General features: G+C 38.2%; 1 protein-coding gene across 1 annotated transcript in view; it reads left to right on the top strand.

The window, feature by feature from the left end:
* HERC1 (HECT and RLD domain containing E3 ubiquitin protein ligase family member 1) overlaps nucleotides 1-21,796 on the top strand; it is a 188,953-nt gene that overhangs the window by 40,314 nt on the left and 126,843 nt on the right. The window contains exons 2-7 of the mRNA XM_081831870.1: nucleotides 6,171-7,126; nucleotides 12,024-12,119; nucleotides 16,330-16,524; nucleotides 17,557-17,868; nucleotides 20,053-20,149; nucleotides 20,717-20,860. Of these exons, the coding sequence (XP_081687996.1) occupies nucleotides 6,197-7,126; nucleotides 12,024-12,119; nucleotides 16,330-16,524; nucleotides 17,557-17,868; nucleotides 20,053-20,149; nucleotides 20,717-20,860 (1,774 nt within the window). The 5' untranslated portion in view covers nucleotides 6,171-6,196. The remainder of the gene's footprint in view (nucleotides 1-6,170; nucleotides 7,127-12,023; nucleotides 12,120-16,329; nucleotides 16,525-17,556; nucleotides 17,869-20,052; nucleotides 20,150-20,716; nucleotides 20,861-21,796) is intronic.

Raw genomic sequence — 21,796 nt, 5'->3', positions numbered from 1 at the left:
GAGAGCACGAGAGGGAAGAGGGCAGAGGGAGAAGCAGGCCCCCGGCTGAGCAGGGAGCCCAATATGGGACTCGATCCCGGGACTCCAGGATCATGACCTGAGCCGAAGGCAGTCGCTTAACCAACTGAGCCACCCAGGCGCCCCGATCAAAGTCATTCTTGATGTACATTTGTTTTGGGTCAACTTTGGCTACATTTTGTTGATATATAATGATTTATATACTTTTCTAGAAATTGTGAAATCCTTTTCTCTTCCCCTTTTTGTTTAAAAAACTGTAGAAGAGCATTTCTAAAAATTTGGCTTTTTCTTTATTTTGGTTTTCTTTCTTTTTTTAAATTATTTTTGAAAGATTTTTATTTATTTGACAGAGAGAGATACAGTGAGAGAGGGAACACAAGCAGGGGGAGTGGTAGAGGGAGAAGCAGTCTTCCCACTGAGCAGGGAGCCAGATGCGGGGCTCGATCTCAGAACCCTGAGATCATGACCTGAGCCGAAGGCAGACACTTAATGACTGAGCCACCCAGGCTTCCCTGGTTTTCTTTATTTAAAAATGGATTTTTTTTTATTTGCTTTGGTAACAAATGCACATATATGAAATTCAGAAGGTTATGCAGTGAAAAGTAAATATCTTTCCTACTCTTATCTTCCAGTAACCCAGGTCCCCTCCCCTCAAAGGCAACTAATATTTTTAGGTTTTTGTGTGTATTCCAGAGTTTTCTGCATTTACGAACATACATGCATATTTAAATCCTTTTTAATGTAAATATTACTATATATGAATTATACTACACATGAGTATGTATTTTTTTCACTTAATGTATCTTGGAGATAGTTCCATATTCGTTGTCCTGTAAATACTTTTTGGTTTTACTGCTTTACGGTTAGAAATATGGTCTAAGTTATATCTAAATTTTGGAATTATTTGTTGAAATACAGTCGGTTTTTAAAGATTTTCTACTGGTACTAATAAGATGTTTTAGAATATCCATAAAATTTTATCAGTTTGGAGTACATAGATGATTTTGGGACATCTGTGAAACCTTTGGAATTTTGCTCATATTTTTATGAGTATGTGCATAAGAATTTTATTCTTGGGGAGTCAGAATCCACAGCTTTCATTAGATTCTCATAGGGATCCATGGTCTGACAATAGATTCAGAACTGGTTTGGTTTTGTGGAGAATTTAGTTTTTCTGGGGCACCTGGTTGGCTCAGTTGGTTTAGCGTCTGCCTTCGGCTCAGGTCATGATCCCAGGGTCCTGGGACGGAGCCCCGCATCAGGCTCCCTACTCAGCGGGAAGCCTGCTTCTCCCTCTCCCTCTGTCTGCTGCTCTCCCTGCTTGTGCTCTCTCTTGCTCTCTCTCGCTCTCTGTCAAATAAATAAATAAAATCTTAAAAAAAAATAATAATTCAATTTTTCCTTCTCACTGTTAGGGAAGAAATTTGGGGAGATAGTTATTCAGCTGCCATTGTCCTCAGCTGTCTTGGAAGTCCTGGATTACTTAATAAATGGTGATTGCATAACTAGCCATACACCTGGAAACAATAAACTTGAAACCAGTTTTACATGTAGAACTTATTACAATTCCAAATGAATATAGAATTTATTTAAATTCCACGTGGATTAAAGACTCGTGTTAAAAAAAAACAAAACAAAAATACCTTAAGAAAGTCCCAAGTGAATACCTGTATAATCTAGAATTCATATGTAATCTGGGTATGAGTATGTGGGGGTGCTCCTTTAACCAAGAATGGAAAGCAGAAGCTATCAAAGAGATGTGTGTGTGTATGCAAAAGATAGATTTAGAAGAAATATTTGCCGTGTTGAGGACAATGATAAAATACAGAAAGCTTTTAAAAGTTGACAAGAAAGCTAACCCGATAGAAAAATACATGACTAGAAGGTTATGAACAAGCATTTCCCAGAAGAGTATATCCGAATGATCAATAAATATAAAATGTTCAGATTTATTAGTAATTGGGGATGTTGAAATTAGAACAACGACATATGCCTTTATAGCTATCAAACTAGCAAAATTAAAAAGAACAAAATTACCTATGGGTTGCAGGGATGGAGGTAAATAAGGTACTTTAATATCCTCTGCATAATGTTTTTTTTTAAATTTTTTTTTCTTTTTATTTATTTATTTTTAAGATTTTATTTATTTGACAGAGAGAGACACAGCGAGAGAGGGAACACAAGCAGGTGGAGTGGCAGAGGGAGAAGCCGGCTTCCCGCTGAGCAAGGAGCCCGATGCGGGGCTTGATCCCAGCACCCTGGGACCGTGACCTGAGCCGAAGGCAGACGCTTAACGACTGAGCCACCCAGGCGCCCCTTTATTTATTTTTTAAAAGATTTTATTTATTTATTTGACAGAGAGAGACACAGCGAGAGAGGGAACACAAGCAGGGGGAGTGGGAAAGGGAGAAGCAGGCTTCCCGCTGAGCGGGGAGCCCGATGCGGGGCTCCATCCCAGGACCTTGGGATCATGACCTGAGCCAAAGGCAGACGCTTAAGTACTGAGCCACCCAGGTGCCCTGTTTTTTCTTTTTTTTAAACAGTGTGGGAGGGGCGCCTGGGTGGCTCAGTCGTTAAGCGTCTGCCTTCGGCTCAGGTCATGATCCCAGGGTCCTGGGATCGAGCCCCGCATCAGGCTCCCTGCTCCGCGGGAAGCCTGCTTCTCCCTCTCCCACTCCCCCTGCTTGTGTTCCCTCTCTCGCTGTGTCTCCCTCTGTCAAATAAATAAATAAAATCTTAAAAAAAAAAAAACAGTGTGGGGCTTGAGCTCAGAACCCTGAGATTAAGACTTGAGCTGATATCAAGAGTTGGACACTTAACTGAGCCACCCAGGTGCCCCTCCTCTGCACAATGTTTAATAAATAATTACTAAATGAAGTGGGAGGAGGCTTATGTTTTATTTTCCCCTTTCCAAGTACATACTTTCTGAGTATCTAATGAAGATAATTAAGCATAATAATCATAATCTTGAGAAGGGAAGTGTCATCAGATTTTATATGTAGAATTTAATAGGGCATACTGAGAAATAGGAAACTCCTTTTAATTAGTCTAGGATCACTATCACTGGAGCTCTTTCTTGAAGATTACCTGTATTATGACAATAAAATGCCCTTCGGTATTTGAGGATTTTTTTTTTTTTTAAAGATTTTATTTATTTACTTGAGAGAGAGAGAATGAGAGACAGAGAGCACGAGAGGGAAGAGGGTCAGAGGGAGAAGCAGACCCCTTGCTGAGCAGAGAGCCCGATGCGGGACTCGATCCCGGGACTCCAGGATCATGACCTGAGCCAAGGCAGTCGTTTAACCAGCTGAGCCACCCAGGCGCCCCTTGAGGATGTTTTTCTAGTACCAAGTGTTATGACTTCCATTCTACAGACTTAGTCCCCACCTCCCCTGCAATAATTTATGATGAACATTTCAAATATATGGCCAAATTGAAAGATTTTTAAGTGAACACCACTCTCACCACTGAGATTCTACCATTAATCTTTTAATATTTTTGTTTTATCACATATCTACTCACATATATATGGGTATGTATAAAGATATATAAAGATGTATTACACATCAATGCATCTTATTTTTTGATGCATTTCAAAATAAGTTATAGTTGGGGCGCCTGGGTGGCTCAGTCGGTTAAGTGTCTGCCTTCAGCTCAGGTCATGGTCCCAGGGTCCTGGGATTGAGCCCCACATCAGGTTCCCTGCTCAGCGGGAAGCCTTCTTCTCCCTCTACCACTCCCCCTGTTTGTGTTCCTTTTGTCCCTGTCTGTCTCTGTCAAATAAATAAAATCTTTTAAATAATTAATTAATTAAGTTATCAGTATACTTCCCCCCCCAATATACTTCAGTATGCATATCACTAGAGTTCAGTATTTATTGAGGTAAAATTCACATTCAGTGAAATGTAAAAATCTTAAATGTGTGTTTATTGAGTCTTGATAAATGCATATGCCTAGGTAATTCAATATTATCACCTCCTCAGGAAGTTCCTTCATGCTCCTTCCCAGTTTATTTATGCTCTCACCTTCTAGGGGCAACCATATTTTTATTTAAGTCTTTTTATGGACCTGTGTTTTCTTTTGGGTAAACCCCTAGGAAAAAAATTGTTGGCTCATTGAGTAGAGATTAGTTTTAGTTTTATAAGAAAACCATCAGTTTAGTTTTTTTTTTTTAAAGATTTTTATTTATTTATTTGACAGAGAGAGAGATAGCGAGAGCAGGAACACAAGCAGCGGGAGTAGGAGAGGGAGAAGCAGGCTTCCTGCCGAGCAGGGAGCCCGATGTGGGACTTGATCCCAGGACCCTGGGATCATGACCTGAGCCGAAGGCAGACGCTTAACGACTGAGCCACCCAGGCGCCCTATCAGTTTAGTTTTATAAGAAACTATCAGTGCGGGGCGCCTGGGTGGCTCAGTCGTTAAGCGTCTGCCTTCGGCTCAGGTCATGGTCCCAGGGTCCTGGGATCAAGTCCCGCATCGGGCTCTCTGCTCAGAGGGAAGCCTGCTTCTCCCTCTCCCACTCCCCTTGCTTGTGTTCCCTCTCTCGCTGTGTCTCTCTCTGTCAAATAAATAAAATCTTAAAAAAAAAAGAAAGAAACTATCAGTGCTTCTTCCCTTTTACACTCCTGCAAACAATTTGTGAGAGTTTTGGTTGCTCTACATCCTTGCTAACATTTGGTATTGTCAGTCTTAAGCGAATTTTAGCCATGCTCCTGGATGGGTAATAGTATCTCTTTGTGTTTTTAATGTGCATTTTCTGATGAATAATGATGTTGAGCACTTTTCTTGGGCTTATTGGCCATTCATATATGGTGAAGTTTTGTTCAGTCTTTTGACCATTTTAAAAATTAAATTGTTACTGAGTTGTAGGAGCTCTTTTTATTTATTTATTTATTTAATTTTTATTTATTTGACAGAGCAAGAGCGAGAGTAGGAACACAAGCATGGGGAGTGGGAGAGGGAGAAGCAGGCTTCCTGCCGAGCAGGGAGCCCGATGTGGGGCTTGATCCCAGAACCCTGGGACCATGACCTGAGCCGAAGGCAGACGCTTAACGACTGAGCCACCCAGGTGCCCCAGGAGTTCTTTATGTACCTTGGATGCCAGTCCTTTGTGGGATATATGTTTTGTGAATATTTTATCCCATAGGACTTAGTTTTTAAGTACTTTAAAAAAAACAACAACAAATACTTATGGAGTACTTACTATGTGTTGGAATACAGCAGTTAACAAAATATACAAAAATATTTCTGCCCTTTTGGAGTCACTAGTTCCTCCGTACAGCAAGGAATACTGGTAGGAAGGTTCCTTCAGTGATCCAAGAGATGATGGCTTGGGGTGTTAGCAATGAAGGGGGTGAGAACTGTTTGGGTTCTGGATATATTTGAAAGTAGTGCTGACTAATTTGGAGTGTGAGAGGGAGGAGTGACTCCCAAGCGTTTTGGCCAAAGGAGGTAGAAGGATAGAGTTGCCATTTATTGAGATGAGGAAGTCTACAGGAGGAACAGGTTTGGGTGGGCATGGTGGTAGTGGTGGATTAGGAATTCAGTTTTGAGTATGTTGAGATGCCTATTAGATACCTATATGGCGAGATCAAGTGGGCAATTGTGTATATGAATTTGGAGTTCAGGGAAGAGGTGTGGGTTGGAGATACGAATTTGGGGTGAGGATGATCAGCATGTAAAACCCACTGTTATACTGACAGTGGGACCAGAAACTGAAGAGAAAAGGTACGGAAATCACTAATTTTTAAAATAAATTTTATGGGGCGCCTGGGTGGCTTAGTCATTAAGCATCTGCCTTCGGCTCAGGTCATGATCCCAGGGTCCTGGGATCGAGCCCTGCATCGGGCTCCCTGCTCCGCAGGAAGGCTGCTGCTTCCTCTCCTACTCCCCCTGCTTGTGTTCCCTCTCACTGTGTCTCTGTCAAATAAATAAATAAAATCTTTTAAAAATAAATTAAAATATTAGCATCTTTTAACTATAGTAGATTTATGAAAGCTAAAATACTAATATTGGCACATTCCTGTTAACTGCAGTTCAGACTTTGTTTCACCAGTTTGAAATCACTAATTGTAACTGTAAGATGGAAATTCAGAAACATTTTATGAATCATTTGTGTAAGTTTTTGACTGCTTTTTCATCTCCCTTCGTAGAACTAATGGCTGAAGAGTAAACCAACATGGCAACTATGGTTCCACCAGTGAAACTGAAATGGCTTGAACACCTCAACAGCTCCTGGATTACAGAGGATAGTGAATCTATTGCTACAAGAGAGGGAGTTGCTGTTCTGTATTCTAAACTGGTCAGCAATAAAGAAGTAGTACCTTTGCCCCAACAAGTTTTGTGCCTCAAAGGACCACAGTTGCCAGACTTTGAGCGTGAGTCTCTTTCAAGTGATGAGCAGGACCACTATTTGGATGCCCTTCTTAGCAGCCAGCTAGCACTAGCGAAGATGGTATGTTCAGATTCCCCATTTGCTGGGGCACTTCGGAAACGACTGCTTGTACTCCAGCGTGTCTTTTATGCACTTTCTAATAAATACCACGACAAAGGCAAAGTGAAACAGCAGCAGCATTCTCCGGAGAGCAGCTCTGGTTCAGCAGATGTCCATTCTGTTAGTGAACGTCCCCGGTCAAGCACTGATGCACTTATAGAAATGGGTGTTCGAACTGGTCTAAGTTTATTATTTGCACTTCTAAGACAAAGTTGGATGATGCCTGTGTCAGGACCTGGTCTTAGTCTTTGCAACGACGTTATTCATACTGCAATTGAAGTTGTCAGCTCTTTGCCACCATTATCTTTAGCAAATGAAAGCAAGATTCCTCCGATGGGTTTGGACTGCTTATCACAAGTGACAACATTTCTTAAAGGAGTAACTATTCCCAATTCTGGCGCAGACACTTTAGGTCGTAGATTAGCTTCTGAGTTGCTACTTGGTTTAGCAGCTCAGCGAGGCTCTTTGCGGTATCTTCTTGAATGGATAGAAATGGCTTTGGGGGCTTCAGCAGTTGTAAATTCCATGGAGAAAAGCAAACTACTATCAAGCCAGGAAGGAATGATCAGCTTTGACTGCTTTATGACTATATTAATGCAGATGAGGCGTTCTTTGGTATGTACTATAAATCTGTCTTTAATCTGTAATAAATACCTCATTCCTCTTTGGACTTCTTTTATATACTGCTCCCCAATACCAGGAGTTAGGGAGGAAAAGAGTTAACCTTTGTTGAGTGCCTGCTACTAACCAAGTGCTTTATATGCACTGTCTGATTCAATTATCATGTTAATATGTGAGGTAGATATTATTTATCCTTATCTTAAGGATGAAGAAACTGGTAGTTATCCTAAATTTACACATGTATTTGGCAAAAGAATTGGAGGTAAAACATATACTAATTAAATACTTATGGGGCAGATGCTGTGTTAACTAATTCTTACAACCCCTAGTCTGTCTGCAAAGCCCATGTTTTTTCTGACTATGTGGCTTTTACTGTATTTGTGTTAAATTGATTTATTTTTTCCCATGAAGGCCTACCTTAAAGTAGATAAAATATAATAAAGTAGTAAAATGTAAGTTTATATTATTGTTGGATTTGTAGTTTTCTTTCCATTTGCCTCTTCCATTCTGGGACAAATATACCTAGTCAGAAGGGGTCTCCCTCCATAGCCTCCGTGGTTATACCCTATAATATAGCTCTTTATTGTGGTGAGGGTACCCCAGAAAACTAGATTGCTCTCCACAGAATTCTGGATCTATTCTGGGGAAGAATCTTGTATATTTGATTTAGTTTGGCTCTCCTAAAGTCACCACAGGCCTATATTAGATTGAATTTAATTAAATCTCAGATTGGCTTTAGGGGAAAGGAATGATTATTAATTGAAATTTACGTTTATTATTCCTTCTTGCACAGTAAGTGTTGAGTCTAATGCTCTTGGTCTCCAGAACCCACATTTCTTTCTTTTTTTTTTTTTTTAAAGATTTTATTTATTTATTTGACAGAGAAAGAGACAGTGAGAGAAGGGGAGTGGGAGAGGGAGAAGCAGGCTTCCCGCTGAGCAGGGAGCCGGATGCAGGACTCGATCCCAGGGCCCTGGGATCATGAACTGAGCCGAAGGCAGACGCTTAACAACTGACTGAGCCACCCAGGCGCCCCCAGAACCCACATTTCTTATACTTTACAGTGTTGCTGAGATTTTAGAAAATAGGGGTATCCTCTCCTGGTACTCTGGACTCCAACCTGACCTGATCTTCCCTGCCTTAAGTTTCTCTACCCCTGAACAATTGGGGCAAAACTTACTCCCAAGCTAGAAGTTAAAGGGAGAGACATATAACCATCAACTGAGTACCTGATGTAAGGCCTAACAAAAATGAATTCAATCCTTTATTTTTATTTACTTGTGTGATTCTTAACTTTCACTAATGATACATATGTAGTAATTGTGTTTGAATGGGAGTCCACAAAATACTCATTAACTTCTATTTAAATAAAGAGCAGGGAAATAATGTCAATGTATATCTCTGAATTCTGAAAATAAACAGCAATAAAAACACCATTGGCCTTTGCCAGTAGGTGTTTATTTAGCACTGTGTGCCAGATACTGTTAGGCACTGAGTTTAAAAGGTAAAAGAGGGGCGCCTGGGTGGCTCAGTTGGTTAAGCGTCTGCGTTCAGCTCAGGTCATGATCCCAGGGTTCTGAGATTGAGCCCCACATCACATCAGGCTCTCTGCTCAGTGGGGAGTCTGCTTCTCCCTCTCCCTCTGCCTGCCGCTCCCCCTGCTTGTGCAGTCTTTCTCTCTGTGAAGTAAATAAATAAAATCTTAAAAAAAAAAAAAGGTAAATGAGCTTTGTAGCATCTATGCCCTCAGCCAGCTCACAGTTTAAGGAAAGACAGATGCACAAACATTTCAAATAAATGATAATGGGCTGTAGTAGAGGTCTGCAGTGGGAGGAGATGGGACACAGGAGGAGAACTGGAGGGAAGGGGCAGAAAATGCCTTGTGGAGGAAGGATCCCTGAGCTAATTGAAAAGTAGGAAGAATTTGCCTACAAACATGAAGTCTGTGAGTGTGGGGAGCTGGAGAGGTTTTCAAATGAGAGGACCAGAGTTCACAAAGTGACCAGGGTGTAGGAGAGCAAGCCCCTGGATGGATGGGGTAGAATGGGATGAGGTGAAACTGCCAAGTAGGCAGGGCCTTGTATCTTGTGCTATGGGGTGTTGAGGCTTGTTTCCGTAGGCAGTGAGGAGTCATTGAAGCAATTTTGAGTAGAGTAAAACCAGATAGCAAGAATATATGGAAATGTACTCCATCCAGTCTTACGTCCTTGTCAGAATATCTTACAAAGACAAATGTGAAAAAAAAATAAAAGTTATAACATTATTTTTGATGGTAGGTGCTTAAGAGAGGGAGGTAATTAAATGAAGACCTGTGAAACCATGAATTTATGTTATCTTAATTTCCACTTATCTTTAGACCATCGAAATTCCTATGTTAAATATATATATGTACTATAAAGTTTATAAAGCTTATAAACTTTATAAAGTTATATATTTAATGTACTATATTTTCCAAAATATAGTTTCTTTAAAAATACCTACATGTAGTATTGTTTATTTACATTAAGAATTCTGTACAGAATGGGTTTTAGAGAGATTTTTAATCCTTACTGGCTGCGGCTGGAGTAGTCTTACCCTTAACTACGTTATCCCCCCCTTTATCCTTGGGGACTATGTTCCAAGACCCCTAGTAGAAGCCTGAAACTGCAGTTAGTACCAAACCTTATATGTACTATGGTTTTTCCTATTCGTACATACCTATGATAAAGTTTAATTTATAAATTAGGCACAGTAAGAGATTAAACACAACAATAATAAAATAGAGCAATTATAACAATATACTGCAATAAAAGTTATGTAAATGTGGTTTCTCTTTCAAAATATCTTATTGTACTGCACTCACCCCTCTTACGATGTGAGATGATAAAATGCCGATGAGATGAAGATGAAGTGAGGTGAATGAATAAGCATTGTTAACCTAGCGTTAGCTACTATTGACCTTCTGACTATATGTCAGAAAGAGGAGCACCTGCTTCTGGATTGCTATTGACCTCGGGTAGCTAAACCACTCAAAGTGAAACTGTGGATTTGGGGGGGTGGGGAGTACTGTATTGACTGTATTGGGAAGAATAGAAATAAGTGACAGTGTTTGAAGGATGTTTTATTGGTTTGGTATTTTTAAATTTAGCAAGAATTTATTAAAGATTTCTTGTATTTTCTTTCTCTGTACACGTGATGCAAATTAATAATTACTGCTACCAGTTTTGAGTTCTTAACTGTACATTAGAAACTGTGCTAAGCATGTTTTATACATAACTTTAATCTTCCCAACAGCCCTAAGTAATATGGGCATTATTCCTGTCTAAGAATAAGGAGACCTAGCCTTCATTCACACATTCAGTGAGTGATGGAGCCTGGATTTAAACCCAAATCTGTCACTGAAAACTTCATGCAGTTTTCAGCATTTTCCTCCATACTGTGGAAAAGCATGAAAAGAGGGATTCTGATGGCTCTGGTACCAGCTCCTAGGAAGGCATAGCAGGCTGTTGTTACACATCTGCTTTTGATTTGGTGATCACTAGAGGTGGCCTTTAAATAATGGAGCCACAGATTACAATTGTGTTTTTCTCAGAAGTAGTGCACAGCTAATTATGGATTTGTAGAGTCTGTGCCCCTGAGTATTTGCTGGTATGGCAACACTTTGTATGTCTAGTACTAGTTAATTTTGAACACTCAGCTTCTGGTATGACTCCAGACCTTACAAGTGGCTCTCTATGGCCCTACTACTCAAAAAGTGAGCCTCAGATGGCAGCATTGACATATCCTGGGAGCTTGTTAGAAATGCAGAACCTTAGGCCCCATCTATATTTACTGAATTTGAATCTGTATTTTAACACAGTCTCTAGATAATTTATGTCCACATTAAAATTTGAGAAGCACCACCTTAAACAAATAAAAAGAAAAATTGATTTGGCAGCAGCAGGTTAGTACCTGATACACTAGCCATAAATTAAATAGCCAGCATATTCATTTGTTTCATTTCTTGGGAATCATGTTAATTAAAATAGTTTGAATTGATAAAATCATATAATCTTAAGAGTTAGATGGGATCTTACAGGCATCTAGGCCAACCTCCCTTCCATAGTAGAAGATACACTTTTCTATGATATATCTGCCAGTTTATCATTTAGAATATAAATATTTTTACAGTATAGTATGCATTGAAAAAAGCCACTGATGAAAATTTCACAATTATAGGGTTGCTAAATCAGAGAAGGAACTTGACATTTGTGATCTAAAGATTTAAGGATTTGGGAATTTGAAGGAGCAGTGAGATCAAGTTCACTTTCTGGTTTGTCATTTGTCAATGACAGAATGATTTCTGGTCACAGCCATTGGGCCCTACTCTGGAGAGTCTCAGAGAGGTGCTGTGATTCCTCAACTATGATGGGAAGAAGATGCTTTGTTGCTAGTGTAGTCAGGTAGCTACATGAACTGATTTGTGGGACTTCAGTTTTACTGAAACTAAGAAGGAAGGAACGGACTTTCTGCTGCTCTAGTCAAGGTCGTCACTCAAGCTGGCTATGTTCTACTTGCCTGTATCCTCAGGGACAGGTGGGCAAGGCAGCCCCAGGAGAGTAGAATATTTCCGAGGGCCTCCTTTACTGGATATTGGCCACCCAAATAATATGTAATTTGCAAAATTCTGCCTCCTTGTCTGTTTCTAGGTCAAGCCCAAGACTGTTGAATAAAGTCATTGAGGGATTGACACTTAATTTACTGTTTCACTCTATAGCTCCATCTTTTGTAACACTTCTGTGTAAAAGTTGGTTTCATAACCATGTTAGGATTTGATCTTAGTGCTCATACTCATATATACAGTTCCTCAGATATTTCCGTGGAATATTTAAGTGATTTTAATACATGTGTCTCTCTCCTTCTGAAACTGTAGGGTTCATCTGCTGATCGGAGTCAGTGGAGGGAACCAACCAGAACATCTGATGGCTTATGCTCACTCTATGAGGCAGCTTTATGTCTCTTTGAAGAGGTATGTAATAATCATGGCTTTTACATTAAAAATTACTTTGTCATAAAATGCTATAGCATATATTTATCCCTTAAAAATAATTACTCAGTGTTTGGAAAGGATGCAGAAGAAAGTAGCATCAGGGTTTGCCCCTAAAAGTGGAGCTAGGGCGTCTGACATCAGGAATGGGAAAGAGACATACTTTTCAGTGTATACACTTTTATTCATTTTGAGCTTTGTATCATGTGCAGGTAACTTTAAAAATTTTTAAATAAAAACAGATACAGAAAGACATACAAACAAACGTCAGGCTTAACAAATTATTATAAAATAAATAGCCTTCTAATCTGTACCCAGGTAAAGAAATAAAACTACCAACGATTCTAAATGGCTCTTTCATGTCCTGGTCTTAACCCCTGTCCTTCTGCCCTAAGCAACCACTATCCTGACTTTTAGAGTAATCACTTCCTTGCATTTCTTTATCATTGTGTCACCCAGGTGTGTATTCCTAGGCACTGTAGTGCAGTCTTGCCTATTAAAAAAAAGAGGGGGGCGCCCAGGTGGCTCAGTCGTTAAGCATCTGCCTTCGACTCAGGTCATGATCCCAGGGTCCTGGAATTGCCCCGCATCTGGCTCCCCACTCAGCGGGAAGCCTGCTTCTCCCTCTCCTACTCCCCCTGCTTGTGTTCCCTCTCTCACTGTGTCTCTCTCTGTCAAATAAATAAAATCTTTAAAAAAAAAAAAAGATGTCTTTTAAATCTGTTAATCTATAGGTTCCCCTCCATTTTTTTCTTTCCCTTCAATGTTTTTGTTCAGAACCTGGGCTTTTTGCTGATTGATTACTCATACTCAGTTCACTATGTCCTATTTATTTCCTGCAAATTGGCAGGTGGATCCAGAGGCTTAACCTGAGGATTGATGGATCCTAGGTTTGATCCCTTTGGCAAGACTATACATGGTGTTGGTGATGACCATGTTCATCAGTTTCCTTCTGGTTGTCTCTCTTATTGTGGTATTAGCAACTCTTGATGCTTAATGACTACATTTATTAATTCATTGGTTGCAAAATGGTGATATTTTAATTGTATCATTCCTCTTTTATTTATTCATTGGAATGTTTTTATAAAGATGATTCCCTTATCAACTATTTGGTTACTCTGCTTCAGTTCATATAAGAAAGACTGAATTAAATGCTTGATTATGTCTGTCTAATTTTTAAAAATTTTAACACTGATTTTATATACTAGTGTCCAGTTTAATGAATTGGTCTGTTATCTTCCAAAGTAGACCAGTTGATTTCATTTGAAAAATATCATTATGAACCCATAGACTTAAACCTGTTTGAATTTTAACCCATTAAATTATTATCTATAGTGGAGCTCATATTGTTTCATCTTTGGCCAGTAGTCTTTAGGGTAGTCTCTTTAGGGTGGTTCCTGAGTTCTTTTTTTTTTTAAAGATGTATTTATTTGAGAAAGAGAGAGTGCAAGCGGGAAGAGGGGCATAGGGAGAGGAGAGAGAATCTCAAGCAGAATCCCTGCTGAGTGTGGAGCCCCACATGGGGCTTGATCCCACGACCCCGAGATCATGACTTGAGCCAAAACCAAGAGTCGGATGCTCAATCAGCTGAGCCACCCAGGTACCCCGTAAGTTTTTTTTTGGAAGATTTTATTTATTTATTTGAGAGAGAGAGACACAGCGAGAGAGGGAACACAAGCAGGGGGAGTAGAAGAGGGAGAAGCAGGCCTACCGCAGAGCAGGGAGCCCGATGCGGGGCCCGATCCCAGGACATGACCTGAGCCGAAGGCAGACGCCCAACGACTGAGCCACCCAGGCGCCCCCACTAAGTTCTTTTGATACAGGCCTAGTAAACTTTCATAGCTTTCTTGCTCTCTGATACATCAAATTATTCCAGACTATCTGTCTGCATCTGCTTATATTTCAGAGTTATTGGAGGTACCTTTGTCACCTAGTTTTGTTGTGAATGTTAGGTGTGGATTTGAAGTTTGGCCTTGTAGTTGTTCTGTGTAGTGAATCAGGGTGTTTAGAAAATGACATTGCTGCTGCAGGATTTCTACCCTGTCCCTGCTCCAGTTTTTAAACATACATTTCTAGGCCCTATAAGTAATTTTTTTTTCTCTTGCTCTTTTTTGGGGGATGTGGGTTGGAGGAGGAGAGCTGTGATTTATCATATAAAACTTGTAATAGATCTTTAGATTAAAAAATTCTAACACTCTTGGCCCCACTACCCTCCTTTTGTCTCCAGCAAAATTTCAGATCTTTTATTAGGGACTGGCAGCCTTCACTTACACATATTTTGTATGTTCTCACAACTGTCCTCATGTTCATTGGAAAATGTTTAACACACATGTCATCCTGTTGTTTTGGTTACTATTTAATGATTCTGACTAAAATTATTCTATCCCCTTCCATTTAATGGGCTTTTGAAGATTGACTTTTGAAGGTTTTCCTTCTGTTTTGTTTGAGCAAAAAAACACTACTGCACAGGCAAAAGAATTAACAGCTGTAGTCAAGAGTTAATTTTTTTTTTTTAACGTAATCTCTACACCCATCATGGGGCTCTAACTCACGACCCCAAGATCCAGAATCACATGCTCTACTGACTGAGCCAGCAAGGTGCCCCCAGAGTTAATATTTTTATTGTATAGAGTTCATATAAGCCAATTAAAAATCCATTAAGCCCTAATAAATAAATGGGCAGATGTTAGTGGTAAACAAATAAATAGAAAAACTTTAGTTCTGTTATAATAACGAAATGTCAAGTTAAAATAATGCATCCTCTTTTATCCCACTTAAGTTTGCAAAAAATTAAAAGCATAATACTTATTATTGGTATGGATGCAGTGAGACTGGTACTCTCATATAGACGTATTCCTTGGTTAGGGCAACTGGGATGGCCACCCTGGGTCCTGTCCTTTTGGCAGGGTTGTGGGGGACGGCAGGTGGAGAAGTGTGGTTTTTAAAAAGCATTATGAATGGCAACAGACTTTACCATTATATTCAACACAGATGGTAAATAAGTGATGATTTTTATTTTATGTATACATAAAATATACTGCTGGTGATATATAGTAGAACCATTGTGGAAAGCAGTTTGTTATAGTATGTTTCAAGAATCATAAGGTTGTTGTCCTTTTGGGTTATAGTAGCCCCGTTTCTGAGCTTCTCTACTTAAGGAGTAATGAAAAATGTAGTCAAAACTATGTTCTTAAAAATGGCTTGTATAGGCTGGCTCAGTCGTTAAGCATCTGCCTTCGGCTAAGGTCATGATCCCAGGGTCCTGGGATTGAGGCCTGCCTCAGGCTGTCTGCTAGGCAGGAAGCCTGCTTCTCCCTCTCCCACTCCCCCTGCTTGTGTTCCCTCTCTTGCTGTCTCTCTCTGTCAAATAAATAAATAAAATCTTTTTTAAAAAATTAAAAAATGGCTTATATAACAAAAAGAATAAATGTCCTATTTAAAAGAAAAGGGTTAGGCGGGTGGAAGGGATGGGGTGGCTGGGTGATGGACATCGGGGAGGGTGTGTGCTATGGGGAGCGCTGTGAATTGTGTAAGACTGATGAACCACAGACGGATACCCCTGAAACAAATAATACATCATATGTTAATAAAAAGAAAAATAAATAAAAGGGTTAAGTGAACTGGGGTTTTTACATTAGGTGGAAAATTAACAGTTCATTCATGAAGATTAGGTGACTTTTATTTCATCACTTTTATATATCCACTGTGATAACTATGTTAAAGAATGTGTATATGCAAAATTCTGGAAGAACACAAGTAAAAAAGATAACATTCGTTGTATTAAGGTGATAGGATTATCAATTTTTTTTTTTTAAAGTAAACTTTAAAAAGTTCAAGCCCCACAACCCTGAGATCAAGAGTTGCATGCTTTACTGACTGAGCCAGCCAGGCGCCCCTTCTACTTTGTTAAGTTTTTTTTTCTGTAATGCTGTGTGTGCAATAATTATTAGTTAAAAAAAAGTCTTGATTATGTGTCTCCTCCTCCTCATTTTTGCCACTTTTATTAGTATCTTTTGCAGGAGTAAGTAGTCTAGCCAACTGTATTTAAAATTAGATGTATTGTTTTTAGGTTATTTGAGCAGTTGAGAGTTTTAGAAGTAAGGAAAATAAACAGTAATTTCAGACAACATTTATAAAGCTGTCTCCATTAAGAATGTCTTGCCTATGTTTTGCATGTTTTTAATTTTAATAGGTTTGCAGAATGGCGTCTGATTACTCAAGGACGTGTGCTAGCCCAGACAGTATTCAGACTGGTGATGCCCCCATTGTCTCGGAAACCTGTGAGGTTTATGTCTGGGGGAGCAACAGCAGCCATCAGCTGGTGGAAGGCACACAGGAGAAAATACTGCAGCCCAAACTGGCTCCCAGTTTCTCCGATGCTCAGACTGTGAGTTCTCTGCATATCTTACGCATTGGTAGATGACACAGTTTACTGTAAGTAGTTTTAAGAGGTGTGTGTTTGGTTTTTTAAGTGAGTGAAGATTCTTGTTTGTTATCTATATTGTTTCTTTTTTTTTTTTTTTAAAGATTTTATTTATTTATTTGACAGAGAGAGACACAGTGAGAGAGGGAACACAAGCAGGGAGAGTGGGAGAGGGAGAAGCAGGCTTCCCGCAGAGCAGGGAGCCCAATGCGGGGCTCAATCCCAGGACCTGAAATCATGACCTGAGCCGAAGGCAGACGCCCAACGACTGAGCCACCCAGGCGCCCCTATCTATAGTTTCTATATACCATGCTGTATCACTTTTTTCATCTTAATAGAAAAAAAAATTTTTATTCCATTTCCCTAATAACATGGTTTCCAAGTTTCAAAAAATTAAATTAGGAGCTGGATTTTTTAAAAGAATTATGAATGACAACAGACTTAACCATTGTATTCAATGCAAATGGTAAATAAGACTAAGCAAAAGCCGGAATTTTCCTTTTGCCAGATTGGCATTTTATTTTCTTATTATGATTACTTTTTACATTTGTAGCTACCTTTTAGCCAAGCTACAACTTTCTATTTTATTACTAGTTTCATTTAAAGTTAGGTTTTTTCCAAATGAATGTAAAATACATTTTGTATGGTCCTTGCCATAATGGACTCTAAGGAATTTATAAGATAATTTTATTCCTTGCCCTTCACCCACCAATTATAAGATGAGGCTAAAACATTTTACTTTGTTGTTTTATTGAATCATGACAGGGTAGATACCCTGAAGAGAGAAAATATGCATTAATTTGAGCTCAACAATAAAGTCACCATGAAAAGGCCATTTATAGTTTTCTTAATTTTCTGTTTAATATCTCTGGAGATTCATGCCATATTCTGCTTTTAAAGACTTCTTTGAACCTCTTTGATAAAACTAGCATTAAATATTTTACTTTGATTCTCACAGAAGCATTTTATTTTACTGTTCTGTTTTTTTGCTTATAGATTGAAGCTGGACAATACTGCACTTTTGTTATTTCTACGGATGGCTCTGTCAGAGCTTGCGGTAAAGGCAGCTATGGGAGACTGGGCCTTGGAGATTCTAATAATCAGTCCACTTTAAAAAAGTTAACATTTGAACCTCACAGGTCCATTAAAAAGGTTTCATCTTCTAAAGGATCTGATGGTCACACCTTAGCTTTTACAACAGAAGGAGAAGTCTTCAGTTGGGGAGATGGTGATTATGGGAAACTGGGACATGGAAATAGTTCAACACAGAAATATCCCAAGCTTATTCAGGGCCCTCTGCAGGGAAAGGTATGTGCTTTCTTTTTGTATTTAAAAGTAATTAGATGTGCTGTGCTACAAGTGATTATATGTTTCAGATTTTGATGTGTTCTTTCTGAAGTTCCCCCCCACCCCCAAATCCTTTTTATATTTTGTATATTTGCCTTATGGTTTACCAAACACTTTCACATACATTACTTAATTTTAATTCTTATAACAACTTTGTTAAGGTAGTTATTCTCATTTCACATGAGGAAACTGAGAATCATCCATTTCACAAATACTTGTTCAGTATCTTCCAAGTGCCAGGCAGTGTTTTAGGCCTTAGACATACAGTAGTGAACAAAACAGACAAGATCCGTGGTCTCATGGAGCTTTTAATCTGTGGATATAGATAATAAGTAAGCACATAAAATAATTTCAAATAATAATAAAGAAAAAATTGAGTAATGTATTAGATACTAACTTGGGTGGGGTGTGATATTAGGTAATGAGATCATAAGGTTGGAGGAGGTGGCATCTTAATAGAAATGAGACATTTAGAGTGGTTAACTCACTTGCCTAAGATCACATACAAATAATTAGCACCATTAGAAACTGAACCTAGATCTCCTCTTCTAATTTCTATTTTACCTTTAAAGAAGTGAAGGTATTTCCCTGAACTTATGTGCAATTATACAGGTTCCTCTATTTTAAGATTACATTCTTGCTACAAAAGTTTTTTTATATAAGACCCTTTTAAAGTTTAAATTTTTATATTATACCAGAATTGCAAGTTGGAACACTTTTCCTTCATGGGAGGTTGTCTGACAAGATTGGCTATCAAATGAATTTTACTTTATTATAACTTACAGTATTTTAACTTAGACATCAGCCCCAAAGCAGTGAGCTTTGGAATATTCCACTTGACAGCATCATGGGATACTTGATAAGAGTATGAATGTGGGGCTCTAAGGAAATTTTCAGATAAATACTATTTGAAGTTGTATTTTTCTAGTCTTTCTAGCACCTTCTTTATTCCTTAATTCCAATTCTTTAAACATTTTTTTACTTGTATTCCTTTTAATGTCCTATTTTTTAATTTTAATTTTATTTTATTATGTTATATTCTATTTTTAATGGAAACATTGCCAATTAAATATAACTTAGTATGAATGTCATAAAGGAAAAGTATTCTAAAAAGTAAATTAATAACTTATAGATAAAAATTTCAGAAGTTTTTAGCATATTATCCAGAATGTATTAGGTGCTCAGTATTTGTTTGTTTTTAAATTTTATTTATTTTAGAGAGAGAGAGAGATTGTGCATGAGTTGAGGGGGAGGGGCAGAGGGAGAAGCAGACTCCCAGCTGAGCAGGGAGCCTGATGCAGGGCTCCATCCCAGGACCCTGAGATCATGACCTGAGCTGAAGGCAGACACTTAACTGACTGAGCCACCCAGGCATTGCATGGTTCTCAGTATTTTTAATTGAATCTAAATTTTGAATTTTCTAAAGTGAGTTCTAATTTTTGGAGATTGAAAAGATAGAGTAATTAGTATAGATATTTTTTTTCTGTTAAATCACTATTTTGATCAGTGGTAAAAGCTATGAGTCATCTCCCAATTATGTTGCTCTATACTCTTATTCCCCTGATTCTACTCATCAACTGTACAGCTAATTGAGGGTAAAGAGATACTGCTAAGAGTTTAATTAATATAAGCTTATATACTGCTTAGATCTTTCTGCATTGGTAACAGTCACTATGTTTTTGAGAATTATCCCTATTATGTAATGAGTTTTTCTTGATTAGCCAGGACTGTAGGTTTTATGTTAACATTATATTTTTTTATTGTTCCATGTGTGTTTAGCCCCTGCCAACTCTTTGAGTAAAGACTTGATTCGTGATACAGTATTCTTGCAAGTGATTAGATTGATGTGTTCAGGGCTCCTGCTAACCTTCACAGTGCCTTTGCGTGAATTAAGGAAAGTTATCATCTTCTTCGGGTGGAAGCCAGGTTTCATGGCTTGGCACACAGAGCAGAGGCTGTATTTCAGCACTTTCATGACCTCAGGCACCCTTGTCCTCGGCACAGCCTCTACAACTGTACATGGCAACTTCTGGATAAGTTGTGAATATCAGTATCTCTGAAGTCTCTGTGCATAAGATCAAATCTGAACTATATGTTTTAGCATATTCATGTTCTTCATCTTGGTGTGCTTTGTGTTCCATGCAGGTAGTTGTTTGTGTGTCTGCTGGGTACAGACATAGTGCTGCTGTCACAGAGGATGGTGAATTATACACATGGGGTGAAGGAGACTTTGGAAGACTAGGTAAGCTTTTTTAAAATTGAAGTTACTCTCACAGAAAAATAGAAATGATGGTTACAGAGAAGCAGTGAGACTAGATTTAATAGGCCAAAAAACTGTTAATTATTTTGTTAGTTTTAGCCCAGAGGAAGACAGTTTTATACTGCGAATACCTGGATTCTAATGCTGAAATTTAAGCTGTAATTAAATCTAGCAAGTATTTACTGAGTACCTATTATGAGCAGACATGAAGGATTTCAGGGACAAGAAAGATACCGTCATGATCCTGAAGTGTGTGTGAAAACAAGTTGATATGAGCATGATACTAGATAGCATTAGGCAAGTGCTGGGAGAGGAGCATATATAGAATATTCTAATGATTCACTGAAGGGACTGTGTGTCTCAGTTTGAGAGCAGCCTAGAAGATTGGATGAGAAGATAGATACTGGAAATGATTCTCTTTCATATTTAATTGCACTTTAAAAATACCTCATTTCTATCATTAACTTAAAATGTTTATTCTGCCTGTGAAGTAATGTCCTAAAGAAAGAGTTAACAACATTATTCTTTGTTGTGTGTGTTTTATCCAAGGTCACGGAGACAGTAATAGCCGTAACATTCCAACATTAGTAAAAGACATTAGCAATGTAGGAGAGGTTTCTTGTGGCAGTTCACATACTATTGCTTTGTCTAAAGATGGGAGAACTGTATGGTCTTTTGGAGGAGGAGACAATGGTATGTAAAAAATTATTTATTGATAGCTTTGGGCTTGTTTTCTTGAGATTTAAAAAAAAATGTACTTTTCTGTTGTACATGCCTATTGTAGGAAAACTCTAAAGATGAGTAGAAATTTTAGAAATTTAAATGAACTGTTTCAATGAATGTTGCTATAGCCATTGTTAAAACTTACATAGGTAGACCTCTAAGTATATATGTATTTATATAAACATGTACATGTATTTCCACATAGATGTCTTTTTTGAAAACCAAAGCAGACATGTATATATCTTAGATATTTTATAACCTGGTTTTTATCTGACAGTATTTTTTGAATATCTTTCTCTGGCTATACATTTTTCTAAGTAGCTCAATGTATTCCCTTATGTAATTGTAATACAACTTAAAAAAATCAGTTTATTATTGAGTACCTAGATGGTTTCCAAATATTTTTCTGTATCAAAAACTATACAACGAATGACTAAATCCTTGTCCACTTATTCACAACTACAGTGTGAATTTGCTTATTCAAATTCACAAAGCAGTGTGAGATTGCTTATTTTCCCATGTCTTTCAACAACAATTGGTATTAAAAAATAATTTCAGTAGTGAAATGGTATTTAATTAATATTTCCTTGATTCTTAGTGAGGTTGAATTTATATGTTGTTGGCCATTTGCTTTTCTTCTTTAGTGATTTGCCAAGTTTTCTATTTCAGGAACTATTGGCTCTGTTCAAAAATTAAAAATAATTAGATACATACAAACTGCTTGTTACAACCTATTTATTACATCAGCAGATTTGAAGTTAGAATGATGACCACTAAAAGTAGAGAAAGAAAAACAATTTTCCATATCTCTCTTAAAGTGGTTTTAATTGCTTGAAATTAAGATTCAGAAGCCTGTTGGTTGGTTGTTTCTTTCTTGTAACAAAAACATTCATTTGTTCACCTCCT

This window comes from Leptonychotes weddellii, chromosome 9 (assembly GCF_054177405.1).
Source record: "Leptonychotes weddellii isolate Sample4059 chromosome 9, ASM5417740v2, whole genome shotgun sequence".
NCBI lineage: Eukaryota > Metazoa > Chordata > Mammalia > Carnivora > Phocidae > Leptonychotes > Leptonychotes weddellii.
This window is presented reverse-complemented; position numbering and strand designations above follow the sequence as displayed.